Consider the following 21,257-nt stretch of genomic DNA (forward strand, 5'->3'; position numbering starts at 1 on the left):
GTATGATTTCATAACAATCATGAGTCTCATTAAATTATTTATTAGACTTCTGAATTATACTTTTGCATTCTTTTGAAGCTTGAAGAGGTGGTCACCATAAACTGCCATTGTATGACATCACTCAGCACAGCATTTTTCCCTTTGTGTTAAGAAAAAGAAAGACATGTAGGGTTATAACAACACAGGGGTGAGTAAACAATGACTGAATTTTCATTTTTTCTTTTTATTATTAATAATTACCCCAGCTATGAAAATGTACCTGTGAAATGTACTCTAATTAGAAAATAAATATGACAAGGGTTTCATCTTTAGGTTTGATACAAGATGAAACATTGTAAAGATAATAAACAACCAAAAATAATGTGTAATGCTCACATAGAGCATTAATTTTTACATGTTGAGAACAAATGTAGAATTTACTAAAGATTTTCAAGTCCACACAAACTTATTCCATCTAGAAATTATATTTTCTGCTTTATCTAGAGCTGCATTTAAACCTTCGCCCTTTGCTTTCTACAGCGCTTCTTAAAGATGTTATTGGCACTTTGCATAGATTTTCTAACCAAGCTTTTAACAGCTCAACACCTTAAACTTTGATTCATCCATCCATAATACTCATTTTTAATAATTAACCACTCAATATTTTAAGTTATAAATGGAGAGAGTCAGAAGACAAAGAACCAACAGGGAAGGGTCCATATGCACTTTAATGTAATTGGAGACAATTTTCAGAAATAAAAAAAACTCATGACAATGCATCGTTAACATATTGACAATTTTAAATTAGAATGAGAAAAAAGCATAATAAATAAATATGAACACCAATTACACAGTTAACAATATATATATATGAAAATTTACTGTATAAAAAGAAAACATCAGCTGTGGTCTACTGCTCCCCCTGCAGGTCTGAAAAGGTAATGACAACTAATTGAAGCATTAACCTTTCAGACCAAGTAGACTCTTTCTTTATGGAACCAAAAAAACCTTTAAGGTGAATAAATGCATACTAATCAACATAAGCACATTTTGTGCATCTACAGCCATTCAGACAAGTCTCCACTGTTTTTGGAGCCAATATTGCCCATTTGATGGTGCTATATAATGTGCTTCATGATCATGTTTAATAAATTAAGCTTGTCTAATACTACAGACCCAACAACAACTGTTGAAAATACATATATATATATAACACCCACACATTACTATGCATGTACTGTAAAAACTAATATTTAACAATGTCAGATTTGATTCAACCTTAAAAAAAACATTTGTTCCATGAACTGTAGCCACACTGCAGTCTTTTAAAAGAGTTTATGGGCTGCTTTCAAGCCGCATGGCTTGTACTTACTGTCCCAGTATAATCAGTTTCCCTTAAAGTATTAGACTAATTGTGACGGCACACAACACAACAGAATAAAGGTAAAGGAAAATAAACAAATACAAATAACCCTTGGTTGCTTTATATGCTGTCAAGAGCAAAAAGTATGATGAGCTGTTATACTGCAGTGTGTATACAAAGACATTTAAGAGAAGTGTAATTTGTCCATTTTAAAGTTCTACTAAGTGGTTCATAAATAAAAGATAAATGGTTAATTCATACATTCAATTATTCCAAAGCTTGCAGCTAAAAAAGCAGCAGAAACCTTTAGTAGTGTGACATTAAAAAGTAGCTTTGTGTTGTAAAATGTAATATGAATCCAAAAGGACTTTTCTATGGAGAACAACTAGTTTTCTTCTGCTGCCTATAAAAACACCACGACACCAATGTGAGAACAACATCCTTCAAGTGCACATTGATTTTATACTGCAGATATACAATACAGCATCACCTCTCACAAGCACAAAAGCCATCAATATCCATCCATTCTGCATTTCTATTCGTGGACATCATGACACATCATAGTATAAATCTAACATGGTTTCTATGCAATAAAATGCCATGATTTGAGTAGACAAGCGTATACTACCAAGCTAAATATGACAACACATTGATGAATATGAAGGGTGATTCCTGACCATCTACACTAGGGCTGGGCGATACAGAACATTCTCTAAGATTTTGGTGGCCATGTAAAATTAAGCAATGTGAATTTCGCAATGATTTCAAAGCACTTTTTGAAAATGGCCAGATGACTGGGTCAGACCATCTCTGAAACGGCAAGGCTTGTGGGGTGCGCCTGGTCAGCAGTGGTTTGAGGAGAGACAAAGTAAGCGACAGAGTGTTGGGCGCCCAAAGCTCATCGATGCGCAAGGGCAACGAAAGGCTATCCAGTCTGGTCCGAAACTACAGACACAAGTCACATAAAATTTTAATGATGGTTATGGGAGGAATGTGTCACAACACACAGTGCATATGATGACCCCTGTCCACCGTCAAAAGCATCGAGGCAACAATGGGCACACAAGGGTCGGAACTGGAACTTGGAGCAGTGGAAGGTCGCCTGGTCTGATAAATCCTGCATTCTTTTACATGATGTGAACGGCCATGTACATGTGCACCGTTTACCTGGGGAAGTGATAGCACCAGGATGCACTTTGTGAAGACAAATAGCTGGTAGAGGGAGTGTGATATTCTGGGCAATGTTCTTCTGGGAAACCCTGGGTCTGTCCATTCATGTGGACGTCAATTTGACACGTGCCACCTACCTAAACATTGTTGCAGGCCAGGTACACCCCTTCATGGCAGTGACCTCTTTCAGTAGGATAATGTACCCTGCCACACATTGTCTTGGAATGATTTGAGGAGCATGATGAAGAGTTCACGGTGTTGCCCTGGCCTCCAAATCTCAATCCGATTGAGCATCTGTGGGATGTGCTGGACCAACAAGTCTAATCCAAGGTGGCTCCACCTCACAATTTACAGGACTTGAAGGATCTGCTGCTAATGTCTTGGTGCCAGATACCACAGGACACCTTCAGGGGTCTTGTAGAGTCATGGCTTGGCGGCACGTGGATGATCATCAGCATATCATGCATATTACTGCATTGTTGTATGCAGCTGTTTATTAGTTTGTATGGTTATATTGGTGCATTTAAATGAAAAAGATGAAATCTAATTCTTCCTTATGTGCATTTTGCGAAAAACATTTTGGAAAATTGCCTGGTTATTATGGCACTTTTCCACTGCATGTTATGGTTCGACTCGCCTCAACTCTACTCGCTTTACTTTTCTGAGTTTGCATTTCCACTGCAGTTTAGTGCCACCTCAAAGTGGTTGGGATTATAGGCTGATCATCATAGTTGCACCACCTCTACTGCCGTGACATCATTTTAAACATGACACAAACTGACCAAAACATAACACGACTGCTAGCTGTTAGCTACTAGCTCATTGTGCTGCATAAAGCAGTTGTTGCATGGTGATTTTACACAAGTGTAACAGTTAAATTGGCCTGGTTGTTTTAGAAGCAAGCTTCCAGTAGCTGGTCAACTATATAAAGTGTAGATTTCAAGCAGAGTATAGAGTTAATGTAACAAAACATACCATCCTCCATCGTGGATCAACGCCAGTCCAGGGCACTCTCCCTCCCATTGCTCGCCGATTTAGCATCCATTTGATCGAACCACTTCCATTTTTATGTTTTTTTTACTTTTCCCTACACCGGTGGTAACCGTGTGCGGCCAACAGCTGAGACACTTCCTGAGAGACTTTTTCATTTCATCTGTCACTAACGAGAGGAACGTCTGCACCTCGTGTAGCGCACAGCCATTTCTTTTTTCACAATTCGAAAGTCGCTTGAACAAATGATACTGCTATCGCTGTTGCTAACTAAAACTAGCGGGTTGATGTTGCGTGTTGGAAATCCAGTGACGGTGGTAGTGACGATTCTCCCTGACCAATCAGTGATCTGCAGGATTTTGCCGTCACATTTAGTATCGGCTCGCTTGTAACCTCGACCAAGGTGGTACTAAAAAAAAAAAAGTATCAGGTAGCAGGTACTATCCACAGTGGAAAACCCCCAAAAAGTGAGCAGAGTTGAACCTTGCAGTGGAAAGCCTCATAAATGTTACACTATTTTTGACGTTAAATATTTTTATTTTAATTGCCAACAATGACAGTTTTCTAACATCTAACTGAAAAAAAAAAATAACAATTTCATAGCAAATATCAAGAAAAAATGCTGAAAATATATATATATTCTGAGCTATATTTATGATTCTTATGAAACACATCAAGATAATGTCCCGATCCTATTTTTCTACAAAATCAAAAGAAACGAATAATAATTATTTTGCATATGGAAAATGAAGCTTTTTATTTTTTTTAGGGCCATTAAGGTTTTTGTACAATGTGATATTTTCATGATTGTTGTGCACATTTTACCCACCAATTTGCATTATGTGAGAAAAAATGCAGAAGTCATTACGATACCCTCATAACCACAACATTATTTTATATTTTAGTTTTTGTTATATTTTAAGTTGTTAAGTATTCCATCATCACAGTTGTACTGCTTCATTTTGCTTATTTTCATTTTAAAAATCATTGTACAACAGCATCTTTTTTTTACTGCAAAACAGTATAAGATGACCATGTTGCAGTAATGAGAATCCTCATTTAAAACATCCAGACACATTAGGGTCATGAGGATTGTTTCGAAAATAAACTACTATGATCATATAATAAAAAAATATGACCTGGACATTTTCTTGATGGGTTTCGTGAGAATCGTTCAAATAGCTATTTTGCTATATCGCCCAGCTTTAATATACACCGTAGTACATATGATAAATTACATATTCACAGTTAGAGTCAATACAACCTGATTTCAGACTTATTCCTGACAAGCTAGTTATATGGTATTTTAGACAAGGAAGAGTAGAGTTTAAATGTTTCCAAAAAACTTTGCTGGGAAGAAAAAACAAATGTCCACAATTGAGTGTATCAGACGTCTATGGCGACTCCGTGTTTGGTGGAGATCATGTCTCTAGTGCCAGTCAGATACATGAGCACAGAGCACAGGTGAGGGAGAGTGGCTGTGATGGTGACGTACAGCCAGTAGGAGATGGGCGTTGTGTTTCCAAACGGACAGACCCAGAGGCCGTGACGAACTCCGTCGCGGATGTGGTGCGAGGCCAGCGAGATGAAAAGCATCCAGGGCAGAGAGCACCAGGAGTCTTTGAGCCGGCACGCCCACATGAGGATGCGCAGAGAGAAGCACAGTGCCGGGATCAGGGTGGAGCAGTGCAGGGGAGGCCGGTGGGGCAGATTCACTGCAGCCTGGAGGAGTTAAAGTACATGTTGTTAGAAGAAAACTTATTTCACATCAAAGGTAGTGAGAAAAGAGAAAAAAAATGTGCCTGTGAAGTCAAATAAAAATTTGAAATTCAAATAATTATTGAATTTGTGCAAATCTGTGTAGTGACGATGACTCAAAAGGAGGTCATTGGCTCTCTTATTAGCGCATAAGCAGGGCGTTTATGCAGGAAAAAAGTTCATTTTGAAAAACGTGTCTCAAGATCCGAACGTTCTGTTCTATACTGCAGCTTTGATTTTGAAGCAAGTATAAGTAGTTTGTGCGTGTAGGAAGACTAAATCATCTGGATCATTAACGGTGCTTTGTGAAAGTGGGCGGTCATTGCAGACCTCTTATGAAGTTGAAATAATGAGTAATGTAATGCCATGAAATTGATTAATGGCTTCAACAGAAGCATATATCATTGGAGTAACAACCTCAGAGCTCACAGTAGGTCTATCTTTAAAGGTTTATAAATTATTGTTAAAAATCGATTCATCTGTGGGAAAAATAAATGGGATTTTAAATTCCGGAACCAGACTGTTCTGCTCTGTTGCAGCATTGGGCTCAGATACATGTCATTACCGCAGTGAAGTGGAGTCTGACAGTTCAATAAAATTGTTTTATTTGATGCGGGGTTTTTTTCCATGTTTTGTACTCAAGATTTCAGAATATGAACTGGCTTTGATTTCATAATTTTACGCACTTTAGTTCAACACTGAATGCACTTTTGTTAACAGCCAGATACGTTCGTTGCAATAAATAATATAACAGTGTTGTTTGGCTTAAAATTATACATTACGCCCTCAAAAAAGAAATCTCTGTTTACACTTAAACATAACATTCTACAATATTTCACGTGTTCTGTTGACGGACACTATTTCCATTTTTGACTTACTGAACACCTTCTCAAGTCACTTAATTTTGCCTTCATATTACAATATGATCAAATACTCCAATATTCAATAAATGATTACATTTAGTAATAACAGGAATTACAGTAACCAATTCCTCTGCTAGAGAGGTAATATAGTTCACTTTTGGCTTTGGGCTGCTCTTATTTAGCTGGAACTGGGGCTTTAGTGAAGGTGGAGGGAATCATGAATAGCTCCAAGTACCAGTCAATTTTGGCACAGAACCTTCTGGAGTCTGCTAGAAAATTGAAAATTTAGAGATCTTTCACTTTTCAGCAAGACAATGATCTAAAGCACACATACAAATCAACAAAAGAATGGCTTCAGCAAAAAAAGATGAATGTTTTGGAATGGCCCTGCCAGAGCCCGAACCTGAAGAGGGCCGTACACAGGAGACGCCCTCGCAGTTTGGCAGATCGGGAACGTTTATGCAAAGAATAGTGGGAAAATATTCCCAAGTCAAGATGTGCTAAGCTAATGGACTCGATTTATGAATAATTTTTTTATACCATGCATTAAAAAACAGTTGCTTCTTAAAAAATAGCTTTTGCTGTCCATTCATTGTGTTTTATTTGGTTTAGCATCTTCAGTGTTCTGAATGAGTGAAATGTCCCAATAACAAATGCCCGACTTGGACGTAGGAGCTTTTCAAGTGCACTTGAAGGCAGCATTACTACAGTTTAACTGATGTACAGTCACATGTGCCTGTATATCAGCTATTTTATAATGCCCCAAAATGTGGCTTATCCAATCAGATGTTAGAGCTGGAGCTGTATGTTTTATAAAACATTAAAACACAATCTACATTCACCAAGCACTTTATTAGGAACACTATGGTCAAAAAGTGCCTGACGTTGTCTTCAGCTGTTGTAGCCCATCTGCCTCAAGGTTCGACGTTTTGTGCATTCTGAGATGATATTCTGCTCACCACAATTGTACAGAGGGGTTATCTGAGTTACCGTAGCCTACTGTGTCAGTTCGAACCAGGCTGGACATTATCTGTTGACCTCTCAATAACAAAGGCGTTTCCATCCACAGAACTGCCGCTCACTGGATGTTTCTTTTGTTTTTGGCATTATTCTGAGTAAACTCTAGAGACTGTTGTGTGTGAAAATCCCAGGAGATCAGCAGTTACTGAAATCTGGCTCATTTCTGGCTGATTAGATAATTCACAGTAGGTGTACAGGTGTTCCTAGAGTTCCTAAAGTGCTCAATTAGTGTATAATTATGCTTTCAAGTGGATCTATTTAAAGCAGTTCACTTGTTTGTTTTCCAGGTCAGTAGTTTACTTAACTGGGACTTTCTAACTAAGTCAAACTTTTAATTTAAACTAAACTGTATTGCTGTTTCTCTAAACTAATATTTACCTAACATTGTTCACATTGATTAATAAACGATTGTATTGTACACAATCATGTCTACATTGTGGACCGTAAAATAAAACAAATGTAATAAATTTTATTATTAAAAATGAGCAAATAGCCACCTCAAAACTTGAGTGGCTTCAGGACAAATCTCTGAGTGTCCTTGGATAGCTCAGAAAAAGCATGGGCTTAACTGCCACTGAAAACAGAAACACTGATGCCAGTGTTTCAGTGTTCACTTTTTGTGTGGTTACATTTTGCTTTTGTAGGGCAATATAGATGACCTCTCAGTAAATGAGTAACAGGTCTATTAATTGTCTATATTTAGCCATCTCATAGTCAATGAGCTTGATGACTAAACATCGTCAGAGAATCGTTCAAGCAAAGCAACTGAAGGTATTCAAAAATATGCCCAATTCGAGAAGAGAAAATGTTCTTACGACATTCAGAAACGTAAGAATATGCAGTGCATCCGGAAAGTATTCACAGCGCTTCACTTTTTCCACCTTTTGTTATGTTACAGCCTTATTCCAAAATTTATTAAATTCATTATTTTCCTCAAAATTCTACAAACAATACCCCATAATGACAACATGAAAGGAGTTTGTTTGAAATCTTTGCAAATTTATTAAAAACTAAAAATGTACATAATATTCACAGTCTTTGCTTAATACTTTGTTGAAGCACCTTAGGCACCAATTACAGCCTCAAGTCTTTTGGAGTATGATGCTACAAGCTTGGCACACCTATTTTTGGGCAGTTTCTCCCATTCTTCTTTGCAGAACCTCTCAAGCTCTATCAGGTTGGATGGGGACCATCGGTGCACAGCCATTTTCAGATCTCTCCAGAGATGTTCAATCGGGTTCAAGTCTGGTCACTGGCTGGGCCACTCAAGGACATTCACAGAGTTGTCCCGTAGCTACTCCTTTGTTATCTTGGCTGTGTGCTTAGGGTCATTGTCCTGTTGGAAGATGAACCTTCGCCCCAGTCTGAGGTTCAGTGCACTCTGGAGCAGGTTTTCATCAAGGATCTCTCTGTACATTGCTGCGTTCATCTTTCCCTCGATCCTGACTAGTCTACCAGTTCCTGCCACTGAAAAACATCCCTACAGCATGATGCTGCCACCACCATGCTTCATTGTAGGGATGGTATTGGCCAGGTGATGAGCGGTGCCTGGTTTCCTCCAGACATGACGCTTGCCATTCAGACCAGAGAATTTTGTTTCTCATAGTCTGAGAGTCCTTCAGGTGCCTTTTGGCAAACTCCAGGCAGGCTGTCATGTGCCTTTTACTGAGGAATGGCTTCCACCTGGCCACTCTACCATACAGGCCTGATTGTTGGAGTGCTGCAGAGATGGTTGTTCTTCTGGAAGGTTCCCCTCTCTCCACAGAGAAACGCTGGAGCTCTGTCAGAGTGACCATCAGGTACTTGGTCACCTCCCTGACTAAGGCCCTTCTACCCCGATTGCTAAGTTTGGCCGGGAGGCCAGCTCTAGGAAGAGTCCTGGTGGTTCCAAACTTCTTCCATTTACAGATGATGGATGGCACTGTGCTCATTGGACCTTCAATGCTGCAGAAATGTTTCTGTACCCTTCCCCAAATCTGTGCCTCGATATAATCCTGTCTCGGAGGTCTACAGACAATTCCTTGGACTTCATAGCTTGGTTTGTGCTCTGACATGCACTGTTAACTGTGGGACCTTATATAGACTGGTGTGTTCCTTTCCAAATCATGTCCAATCAACTGAATTTACCACAGGTGGACTCCAATCAGCTCCAAAGTTGTAGAAACATCTCAAGGATGATCAGTGGAAACAGGATGCACCTGAGCTCAATTTTGAGTGACATGGCAAAGGCTGTGAATGCTTATGTACATGTGATTTTTTTCATTTTTATTTTTAAAAATGTCAAACGTCTTTCACGTTGTCATTAAGGGGTATTGTTTGTAGAATTTTGAGGAAAATAATGAATTTAATCAATTTTGGAATAAGGCTGTAACATAACAAAATGTGGAAAAAGTGAAGCGCTGTGAATACTTTCCGGATGCACTGTAGTTGTTGGATACAGAAAGATACAGAAAGCTTGTTACTGTTAGCTTAAATTGTTCTGAAATTAAGGTGTGTGCCATCTACTTTAATTGGACTTTTTTTCTTGAAATGTACATTGCTCCGCCGATACGGAAAAAACACATTTTGCAAGAACCATTAAGATTAAAATTAAAAATATCCACACAACTTGCTTTTGGTGTGGAGTAATAGGCCTATGAGCTGATTTTCTTAAAGCTCTTATTACTGTTGATTTCTGATATGTTGATATATAGGCTAAAGCCACATTCCTTTGAAGTGCATCTCTAGATTTGAAAAATACATTGAAAATAATAATTTACCTAATATACATCTGTCCTCCTAGACTTATCTGCTGCTTTCGACACAGTGAACCACCAGATTCACTCTCTCTAACCTGGGCATTACAGGAAATGCACTAGGATGGTTTGAGTCATATTTCACAGGCTGATCGTTCAAGGTCACCTGGAGTTGAGAGGTGTCCAAGTCACACCAGCTTACCTTGGTGTTCCTCAGGGATCAGTGCTTGGACCACACCTCTTTTAGATCTACACATCACTCAGACTGATCATTAAGGCACATGGCTTTTCCAACCACTGCAATGCAGATGATATGCAGCTCTACCTGTCATTCCAGCCTGACAACCCCACCGCCTCAGCTCGTATCTCTGCCTGCCTCTCGTGTTCCCAGCCTGGATGCAGGAACGTCACCTTCACCTCAACCTTGCCAAAACAGAACTCCTAGTGATCCCATCCAACCCGTATGTTGACCACAACTTCACTATCATCTTGGTTCAACTACATTTAAACCATCCATAACAGCCTGGTTGTGGTCGATTTTTAATCATTTTATTATCTTCCCTGAGGTGCAATGATAAAAAAAAATTTGCACCAAATGGGTCACATTTTAGTAATACATTTTTCACCCTATTTTTGGCCCTCTGTCTGAAACACTCGGTTTTGGCCTAAGCGCCTCCTTAAAACTTCAGCGTAAACAGCCACTGTTATGACTGGCTAACAACATGCAGCCCCTCAAATTCAGCATACTCAATCTGAAGAGACTGAACCTCGACATTATAAAACAAAATAGCAGGGTTTACATCATAAACTGTTCACCTAAAGCACAGTTGTTGACATTCAGCACCATAAACTATCAAACAGTCATGACATCTTTAATATTCATGAATGAAATGGTTTACTTATGATTATGAAGTTTTTTAACTGCCTCATTCGTCAATAACAGTTCCTTTCCAAAGCTTGAATCGTACTTAGTCTGTTCACAAGCAATCCATGCAGCTATAAACTGAAAAAAAGAAGAAAAAAAACACGCATACAGTCCAAATAATGGTGAAATAACGCACAAACATACTGAAGGTGCACATCTGCGGAAACGCACCGAAACAGTCAAATATGTCCATCATCAAAGACGTCCTAAGTTTATATACACCATCAATAATAAAAAAAGTGCAGATGGGCGCAAGAACGTGTCCATGATGCATTTGACACAAAAAAGATGGATTGTTAGCCAAGATATCCAAAGTTCTTCTTTTATTATTCCATCAATACAAAAATATGTAATCATAGTGCTCTGTGGACCAAAAACAAAAATGATAGAAATGTTTTGGTCCCACTGGACCTTCTTCAGTGTTCGTCTTAATCTACATACAATAAACACATTTATATGCTTCAATTATCCAGCACACATGTGAACAATTAGTCGAATACAAACACACAGTGATCATTTGATCCAAAAGGCCATATCACGTTTCGGCACAGCCACCATCATCTAGAGAGCAAAAACAAAACGGAATAATAGAAAACATGACAAATTAAATTCATCATTCAGACCCTTTGGTTGAGTTTCCACTTGAAAGCTCGAGACAATCTGAATCCCCCTACAGATTTATTGTTGGATATGGCACAGATTGTTCTATCAAATAATTATTTTCTATACGAGTATGACTTCTATTTACAAATACAAGGAATTCCAATGGGGTCCACTTTCACACATGATCTTGATGATGAGTTTCTTGGAGGGTACATTTGTATTCTCTAATAATCCATTTAAATCAAATTTACTATTATATCAAAGGTATATTGACAATATTTTTTAAATTTTCCGGGGTTCAAAAGAGGAACTACGTGCATTTTATGAGCACATGAATATGTTTTGTAGTTCTATTAAATTTAATATGGAACATAACAATAATGAACTTCCATTTTTAGACACCCGTGTCAGAAAAACTAACTAATCTCTATCTAATACACTGTATCGTAAACCCACGGACAAAATCAGCTTACTTCAGGCCTCTTGTAGTCATGCACAGTCAATAAAAAGAGGGTTGCCATACAGTAAATTCTTAAGAACATTTGCTCAGATTTTCAAATGGAAGTAATGAATCTATATGATACATTTTTATAACGTGGATATCCAAAAGAATGGCTGGATTTGGCCCTGAGAGAAGTATGCATATCAGATTAGCAAACTATCAAGAAGTTGAAAAAAATCTAATCATCATTGTTATGTTGTACTACATACACCCTTTTTAGCAAGGAAATCAAGAACATTATCAATAAACACTGGCATTTATTAAATACAGATGCTAAATGTAAAGAATTGTTTAATGGGTTGCCTATGTTTGTTCATTACAGAGGGAGAAATTTACGGGATCGGTTGTTTCATGCCGACACAGTTTAGCATGTCAGAATGTTAAGAAGGTTAAGAAATCCTTAATCATCCCTCTACAAAGAAAGATTCGAAATTAGACAGTTTATTTTGTCATTTAGTCAATGTTATATATTTACTATCTTGCCCCTGTGGCTTTCTGTATGTTGGAAAATCTAAGTCAACTCAGATTTTGCATTAATGAACACAGAATTGTGATTAATAGAGCTGATAGAATTCAGTAGATCAGCTGTCATTTTGTGGAATCTATATGGTACATCCCATGCATCAATGTAACAATGTTGAACAGAAATTGTTACAATTCGAGTGCAAGTGGATTTTCCAATTGGATACGGTTCAACCACAGGGTCTGAATGATGAATTTGTCATGTTTTCTATAATTCTATTTCTTTTTTTTTGCTCTCCAGGTGAGTGACTGTGCCGACAAGTAATATGGCCTTTTGGATCAAATGATCGCTATGTGCTTGTATTAGACTAATTGATCAAATGTGTGTTGGATAATTGAAGCAAATAATATAATCTGTTTACTCTATGTAGATTAAGACGAACACTGACCGAAATATTTGTAACTTTTCAACATGCATGGCGCACTTTGATTGCACATTTTAAATTTTGAGTTTGAGATTCCACTAGTTACAAAGTTAGGGCTAGTAGAAATCTGGGGAAAAGGTTACTTTATTCATGCATTTTGATAAATGGACATATGTACTAGAAGCATAAAAATTATAAAAATTAACAGTAAATTCTATGGATGAATTTTCTGTTTCTCTAGCTGAGAAATGGCATTAAATACACACCAGCGTGGAAAACTGATGTTTTTGTAAAATTCTTCCACCCACCTGGACCAAGAACATAATTTAAAATGCCTACTGAGGACAAAGTGTGGGTTCCCATGAACAATGTTCTCAGAGAACTGACACCTGCTGAATTGACTACTGCTGTCGCTGGACGCTCCCACAACATTTCAGAGAGACTGAGTGAGGAAATCTCACAGATTCTCATAAAACATGTAAATTACTCTTAATTTTAGATATTTATAATGCTTTATATTACATCTGTTAATTTTTCAAAATCCATGAATAAAGTAGGCTTTTCCACATATTTCTATTAACCAGTAGAATCTCAAACAAAAACTTTTTTTTACAGCAGAATGCTACTATAGAGGACTTTTTTCTGCGAAAATTTCAAGTTCCTATCTGGTCCCCCACCAGAGATATTCAACCCGAGAGTGAGGAGAATAAAAACATTTTTTAAAAAAAAAACAATTGTACTTCTCGTCCCCATTAAAAATAAATAAATATGAGAAGTCTCAAACCTGAAATCTATATGCACACTATACTTAACCTATACTTAACTAGGTACCCCCTAAAAAGCCTCTAAACCTTCCCATTATAATTTGACCCTAACAGTAGAACTTTGAGCAATCTTGAGCATTACATTAGGACTTAGGTTCTAAGTAACACGAATGTGCAAAATGTTTATATATGTACCTTGTGATGTGCTCTAGAGATCCATCCTGAGCAAAGATATTCATATTTCCGTAAACAGCTGTATAAACAAAATTGGTTCGTGTGTGTGCCATCTCTTGAGCACATAAGTGTGTGCGAGTCCAGTAGGCTTTCCGATATTTTTCCCAAAAAATGACTGTATCTTGATATATATATCGATATCGTGATATTAAATTACACATATCGTAATATATGATATTAGGACATATCACCCACCCATCGCACCCCTAGTAAAGACACTGACTACCACCCCTGGAGACGCGAGTTTGAATCCAGGGCGTGCTGAGTGACTCCAGCCAGGTCTCCTAAGAAACCAAATTGACCTGGTTGCTAGGGAGGGTTGAGTCACATGGGGTAACCTCCTCGTGGTCGCTAATATGTGGTTCTCTTTCAGTGGGGCACGTGGTGAGTTATGTGTGGATGCTGTGGAGAATAGCGAAGCCTCCACACGTGATATGTCTCCGTGGTAATGCGCTCAACAAGCCACGGGATAAGATGCGCAGATTGACGGTTGGCAACTGAGATTCGTCCTCTGCCACCCAGATAGAGGCGAGTCACTAAGACACCACGAGGACCACTTAGAGCGCATTGGGAATTCCAAATTAGGGAGAAAAGAAACAACGAAAAAAAAGAAATGGATATAATTACTGTATGCCTCTTTCTTCTGCGCTAGCTTCTTTAATGCTCCAGCCACTTTGAGAATGTGGCAGTGCAATACAGCAGATATTGACTTTTGTATGACAAATTGCTTGCTATGTTCCTCATTGGTACTAAATGATTAAATGTAAATGTCTTCTAGATGACTTCATATAAATACATAACTCTCAAACACTTTCAGTACACTTCAGACAAATCAGTAAACTACACCACTAATTAATTACTTAAGGGATAGTTCACCCAAAAATGACAATTCGGTCATCATTTACTCAACCTGAAGTTGTTTCAAATACTTTTTTTTCTAGGGAGTGACAGCCTCAATCACACATTTACTAGTCTCTCTTCTTGTGTTACCGGAATAAAGAGAGTAATATGGGTTTGCAACGACATGTGAATTGAGTAAATAATGAAATAATTTTCATTTTTGTGTGAGCTATGCCTTTAAATGAAGAGAACAAAGAGATCTCACTTTGATAGACAATGATCCAGCCATGTAGAAGTGATCCAGGTCAATGATGGAGGACAGGAACCCAGCCAAGACAACTTCATAGAAGTCACTTTTCTTCCTTAGCCCAATCACGATTGCCCAGGACCAGAGTCCAATGACACAGTGGACCGTGTTATCCAGCACAGCCCTGAGCCACAGTTGGTGTTGGATGAAAGGCAGGGTCAGAAAGTGGTCGGCGAGGAAACAAAAGGCTCCTAGGCCTGTGCTGGCTAACAGAGAAGCAGTGCTGAAGGTCTGGAGAAGGGCCTGAGCTTTCTCCGTCTCCACAGCCAGATTTAGGGGCATAGCCATGCCCACAGATGAGGAGTCCAGCTTCGAGTAAAAGCCTCTCATCGCTGGCTTCTTCCATGGAGGGGTCAAAAACCTGATCTGCTAAAACAAACATTTACATACACATATTAAACTAAACCAACAAAAAATGAGGGTTTTGCACATGTGTGACTTTTCTTTCAAATCCTTGATTTGCTCCAGTATGATACAGAACACAATGAGCTTCATTCGGAACAGTACATTATTACCCAATGATCTCTACAGTACAGTACAGTACAGTGTTTAATGTCTTTCATAGAAAAGCACACGGAAAACGTGAATCATGGTAACAGAAATCAGTCCATTTGTTTTCATGACCTCTTCAATAAAGGCATATTTTCAGACATTTGTAAAAACTATTAGTAATGTAGCTTTGTGTTTTATGTAGACTGACAGAAACAGACCTGCATTTAGGCAGTTGTGAGGAACATAATGGCCTTTTATTATTTATTTTATTATTATTATTACCACCTGCATTTATATAGTGAAATGTGACAAAAATAAAATAAGGATATTAGATTTAACAGTCAGTGCAATAAAAGATGTAAAATAAAAGCACTGCTTTCGTATGCTTTACATAATGACAATTAAACATACCACTATTTAAAGGTATATATTTCCAGGCGAGGCTTATATCTTTAAAAATTAGCATTTAGCTTTGCTGCTAACTAGCTCATCAGCTAATCCACTGCTTGAGGTAAATTACTACATTTATTAGCTAACATAACATTCAAAATGAAAACTAAACCATTAATCGGTACTGCCCTGATAAACGTATAGATAACGATAAAAACCCACATACAGTGAGATATAAAACAATACATGCCGGTTCCCCACCTCATTTCATTCTCCTCACCGGTGTGATTGTGTGTGACAGACTGTTTGTTTCCTAGTCGTGATTCATTCGCGAATCAATGAGTCGGTTCTTTCAAATTGAGTCACGAGTCGAACTGAAATGACAAGAATGACGCTACAAAGCTCTTCTTCTATACGTTTTTTGGCGGATCGCAAACAACTTTTAAAGGTGCATACCGCCACCTATGTACAAGACTGTGTATCACCATGTCCCTTGGCTCATATTCAATCTAGCGCATTTTAAAAAGGTTAAATGTGCCCTCCTGATCTCCCTTACCCTTTCTTCATCCCCATCTGTTCTCAAAATAATTGAATCTGTATTAAAAAGTACAGACATTTTACTCCCAAAAACAAGTCTTGTGCTATATAAAGAATAATATTCTGAGTGTTTTACAGTGAGTGATTTGGATTTGAAGCTTGAAGTCACTGCCAATGATCAAACTGTCAAAATGAAGAAAAAAAAAAACAAAAACAAAAAAAACAATGACAGTAATGGTAAGAAACCTGCACCGTGCGAGCACAAATGAATAAGTCAGAAAATGAGTGCATTGGACTAGATGAGGTAAATGCATGACTGACGTCACAGATCCGGGAGATAATTTTGTTATTACTATGTAAGGAAATTAAGATCGTTTCTTTCAACAGCACAAATCGAGCACAAATGAATGACACCGGTTTGGAATGATTCGGAATGATTCGGACTACATTGGGTGGAGAGTGACGTCACTGCCCCGAATAAAATCTGCCATTTCTAAAAAAAAGGTAAATAGATAGTGTTAATTTTAAGGGCACAAATCGAGTTCTTAATTTTCCTATTACATATTTCACATTCCAGGAGCTATTATTATTGCAGGAGCTATTTTTCCCTTGCAAAATCATTATAGCAGATTATGCTCTGGTATAGATTGATGAATTACACTTTTGTTTGCACAATACAGATGGTCTGTAAAAGGATTGTGGGCATTCCATGGCCATGCTGTCTAAGGCAGGGGCTCTCAGTGTCTTCGGGTGGGCAAGAGTACCACCTGAAAAGATCGTCTGTCTGCCACCCATCCACCCACCCATAAGGATTGTGAGCAACATGCACATAATACCATATTTTGATTAATATCAATGTTCCCCCTAAATCCAGGGCCTGTAAAACCCTCATTAGTCACTTGACTGCCCTTTTGCAGATATGTGGAATGACCCTATTAGACAAGAATCTGAAAAAATAGAATTAGAAAGGTTTACACTGTAATATGAACACATTGCTGTTCAATTCAAATCCATACATAATACAAAAAAGCTGACATTTGACTGTATACTGTAGATCCTTCTTTCCTGTCAAAATGCATTTAGTTCTTTCTTAAGAAAACAAAACAATATGTAACAATACAGTTTTATTAACAAAGCCTTTCATGGTATAATAGGTGGGTGTTCGCTGTCCTTTTCTGCATGTCGTGGCGCCATTTTGTGGTCCGTATTTTAACTTATCGCGGCACATTCAGCACGTTTTGCTGCTGACCCACTGGCCCACTCCGTTCTCCAGTCGCCATTCTACTCCTGATTGGCCCCAAAGTTCATGAGCCCACCGGGGAAATGCCCGGTATGCCAGATTACCAGTCCAGCCCTGCTCATCAGTGTACAGTATTTATGAAAACATTTATAAAATCAGGTAATATCAAAGTACACTCCATACTTCACGTTAAGTTGTTTAAAAAGTCACACTTTTTTATTATTATAAATGTATTTCATCATACTTAGATTTTCTTTCTTTTTAATATAATTGAAACTTGAAACCATTTTTTTTACTGCATGTGTAAAAAAGCCCCCCTTTTGAAAAAGAAAGAAATAAATAGAAAAAATAAGAAATCTAACAGAATTATAATAATAAACGGAATAATAAAGATGATAAATATAGCATGTAACTATAACATGTGTTAGCATGATGCTAGCACATTTTTAGAATGTTTTAGCACTGCACTAGATATTGCTAGCATGAGTTAAGCACGTTTTTAGCATGTTTTGCACTTCGCTAGGCGTTGCTAGCATGTGTTGCATGATGATAGCATGTTTTTACCATGTTTGAACACTTCGCTAGGCGTTGCTAGCATGTGTTAGCATGATGCTAGCACATTTTTAGCATGTATTAACACATAGCTAGGCATTGTTATCATGTGTTAACTTGATGCTAGCATGTATTAGCATGTTTTAACACTTCGCTAGATGTTGCTAGCATGTATTAGCATGATATTAACATGTTGCTAACATGTTTTAACACTTCATTAGGCATTGCAAATATGTGTTAACATGATTTAGCACTTTGTTGGGTGTTGCTAGCGTGAGTTAGCATGTTTTAACACTTCTCTATGTGTTGCTAACATGTGTTAACATGCTGCTAACATGTTTTTAGCCCTTTGCAAGCTTTTGCTAGCATGACACTGAGTCAAATGTGCCAAACAGGAAATTTCTACAATATTCTGGTGCAGAGATATGTGCTTTGCTACTTAGTAGCAAAGTTGCTAGGGTAAGCCCATGTGGTTACTAGGCAGTTGACAGGGTGATACTATGAAGGCTGCTTGTTGTCCTGAGTCATACAAGCCAACAATGAAGTCTCTACGACATTCTGATCCTGAGATACTATCTAAGTGATTTAGAATGGAAGTCAATGGAGTTTGGTTGCTAGGGTGCACCAAATGGTTGCTAGGGCATGGCTAAGAAGTTTCCATGATGATACTTGAAGACTGATTGCTATGATATGATTTTAAGCCCAATTTTTGCTCACCGACAGTTTTGTGGAGATTGCTGGCAAAAGCCTAAATTCGTGGGCAAATAGGAGCTCGCTCCCGCGAGCAATGAATGCGATGTATGAACAATCAAAGATGCGATTTGAGAGAATCGCCGATGTGTCGGCGATGTCAGCGAGATATTTAGAATGTTAAATATCTGGACCTGTCTGCGATTCCAAATCGTGCAGTGTGAAATATGTTTTAACTGAATACAACAGCATTACAACAGTAATTTGAAAATGCTACGACTTCCATGACAAGACAGACAGTTTTGTAATATGAACGGTACCACGATCCGACGTCTTTGAAAGTCGTGTAATGTGTAGGAGCAATTAGAAAGTAATCTTCAATAGTGTCATCAGTAGGTCAGTCGATTTTACACCTAATTCATGGGTCTACTACAAATGCTGCGAGACGAGTTAGGTGCCAAAGTTTTGTACAGAAAAATAATAACTATGTGAGATTATAATAGTGATGCTTTGCTCCGCAAGCACCACTAATTATAGTATTTATGAAAAAATAAGTACTAGCTGAAACACATTTTGAAACTTTAACTACAACTGCCACCATTGATATAAAATGAGGTCTAATAGATTCTACCTTTAGATTATTTCATATGAAACTATTTTTGTCCAAATATAACAGTTACTTTTACTCATGTAAATTCGTGAAACGATTTTGTAAAGTTTATGATGTATAATGTTTTATCATTTTTTTTTTGGCACATAGCACAGTGTTGCTCTTTTCCTCCTCAGTGCTGTTTGGCATGTTGGGGCTGCCTACTGTTTGATGGGTTTGACTTGACTTCCTCCGTAACGCTTTAAACTAGAAAAGTGTCACTAGAATTGAAATTGGTCACGTAATTTTCGAGGTCTGCGCTTCGTAATATCGAGGGAAGCCCGGTCATTGCATGCACGCATCAGAGAGAAGAGTAGGCTATATCATGATCACGAGCTTGTTCCGTTACACTCGTGCAAAAGTGCAGATGAGAAGCCTTCAGCTGATTGTGAGATTATCATTAAATCTGCCTCGGCAGTCCTAAATAGGCAATCACTTGGGTGGCTGCTGAAATATCATCAATGAGAGAACCATGGTATTGTTCTTTCCCTGCTGTCCATGACCCAGTCCGAACAGACCTGCGACCCATCAGTTGAGAAACACTGCTTTAACTCAAGTTGACGAGTCTGACAGGCAGACGAGGAGGAAAGGAGATGCGCATGCGCAGGTGAAATTCTCCGTCCTGTTGCTTTTTTTTTTTTTAAATAACATAGATAAGCAAACGTACATGGTATGATAACCGTCAATTTTCATATCGCGATATACCGTGAAACCGCTATACCGCTGCAACCCTAAAACTGAGGATTTTCAAATATTTGGGAAAAAAATCAGAAATGTGATCAAATTAGATCATGCAGCATGTAAAAAATATTTATTTCAACAGAACACATTTGGTATCTATCAGCTGATATACACTGTAAAATAATGCACACAAATGAGCTTTTACATCTGATATCAACGAGTTTGTTTCCCTGATGCTGAAATCCATTCATGGTAAACAAAGGCAGACAGTACATTAATTGTCATATATTGCGTGTTGGTTTAAAACACTTTGGCCACACTTGAAATCATATTGCAATAAAACAATAATTACCAATCTATCAAATTGTGCTTCTCAATTATCATCATCATCATAACATTACAGATCCGCTCTGATTTCTGCCAAAAATAACTAAAGATCCATTTCAGTTCAATACACACCATGTGTCAAAGAAAAAGTGTCAAAACGGCAGAAGGCGAAAGGTGCGCTCACACTAAACTTTGCACTCCATTCACTTTCATTTATATGCATGTAAATGCAGAAGAGGAGAAACGCTAGATCTTGCAAAGAAGTTTCGTCTCCCATTACGAACCAAAGCACAAATTTGGCCAGCTACTATAAATTCCAAAGTTCAAGTTTGGCGAGTCTTAAAACCCAGAAGAGGATCACCATTTTCCCTTTGGAATTTCCATTGGGTTTTAAAAAAGCGGTTTTCAATTTATGAGGTCAAATAAGGTAGCTATATGGCTAACATACATTGAAGATGCTCTCGTGTTTTATTCTTCAACATATATTACACACAAATGTGAACACAAATTTTTTACTCCAGTTGTGTGAAATAAAGACCCCTTTGATCATTATAAAGAATACAAACGTCAATGTTGCATCGCTTGCAGTGTTGTTACAGTGTTTTTTTTTATATCTATTAAAAACAGAATCCCTAGTGCTTAACATTATATGCTGATATTCATTGTCCGCAGTAATTTCACACGTTCAAAACCTATTGTGAGCACACCTTTAGACAGAGACAGCGGTAAATAACAAAACACAACAGTTGCAAAACGGGG

The 21,257-nt window shown here is 37.9% G+C and overlaps 1 protein-coding gene across 2 annotated transcripts; it reads right to left on the bottom strand.

Moving 5' to 3' along the window:
* Positions 1 to 699: 699 nt before the first annotated feature.
* Positions 700 to 16,142, bottom strand: LOC127636835 (transmembrane protein 267). 2 transcript variants are annotated; one of them, XM_052117594.1, is made up of 3 exons: positions 16,084 to 16,142; positions 14,899 to 15,306; positions 700 to 5,224 (listed from the first exon to the last, which is right to left on the bottom strand). In XM_052117594.1, the coding sequence occupies exons 2-3, from the start codon at positions 15,268 to 15,270 to the stop codon at positions 4,889 to 4,891; spliced, it is 708 nt and encodes a 235-aa protein (XP_051973554.1). In that variant the 5' UTR covers positions 15,271 to 15,306; positions 16,084 to 16,142; the 3' UTR covers positions 700 to 4,888. The 2 variants fall into 2 exon arrangements, with proteins under 2 accessions (XP_051973554.1, XP_051973555.1); XM_052117595.1 differs by having other exon boundaries at positions 14,899 to 15,309; positions 16,084 to 16,116.
* Between the last annotated feature and the right edge of the window lie 5,115 nt (positions 16,143 to 21,257).

The sequence above is a fragment of the Xyrauchen texanus genome, chromosome 44 (assembly GCF_025860055.1).
Source record: "Xyrauchen texanus isolate HMW12.3.18 chromosome 44, RBS_HiC_50CHRs, whole genome shotgun sequence".
Taxonomy (NCBI): domain Eukaryota; kingdom Metazoa; phylum Chordata; class Actinopteri; order Cypriniformes; family Catostomidae; genus Xyrauchen; species Xyrauchen texanus.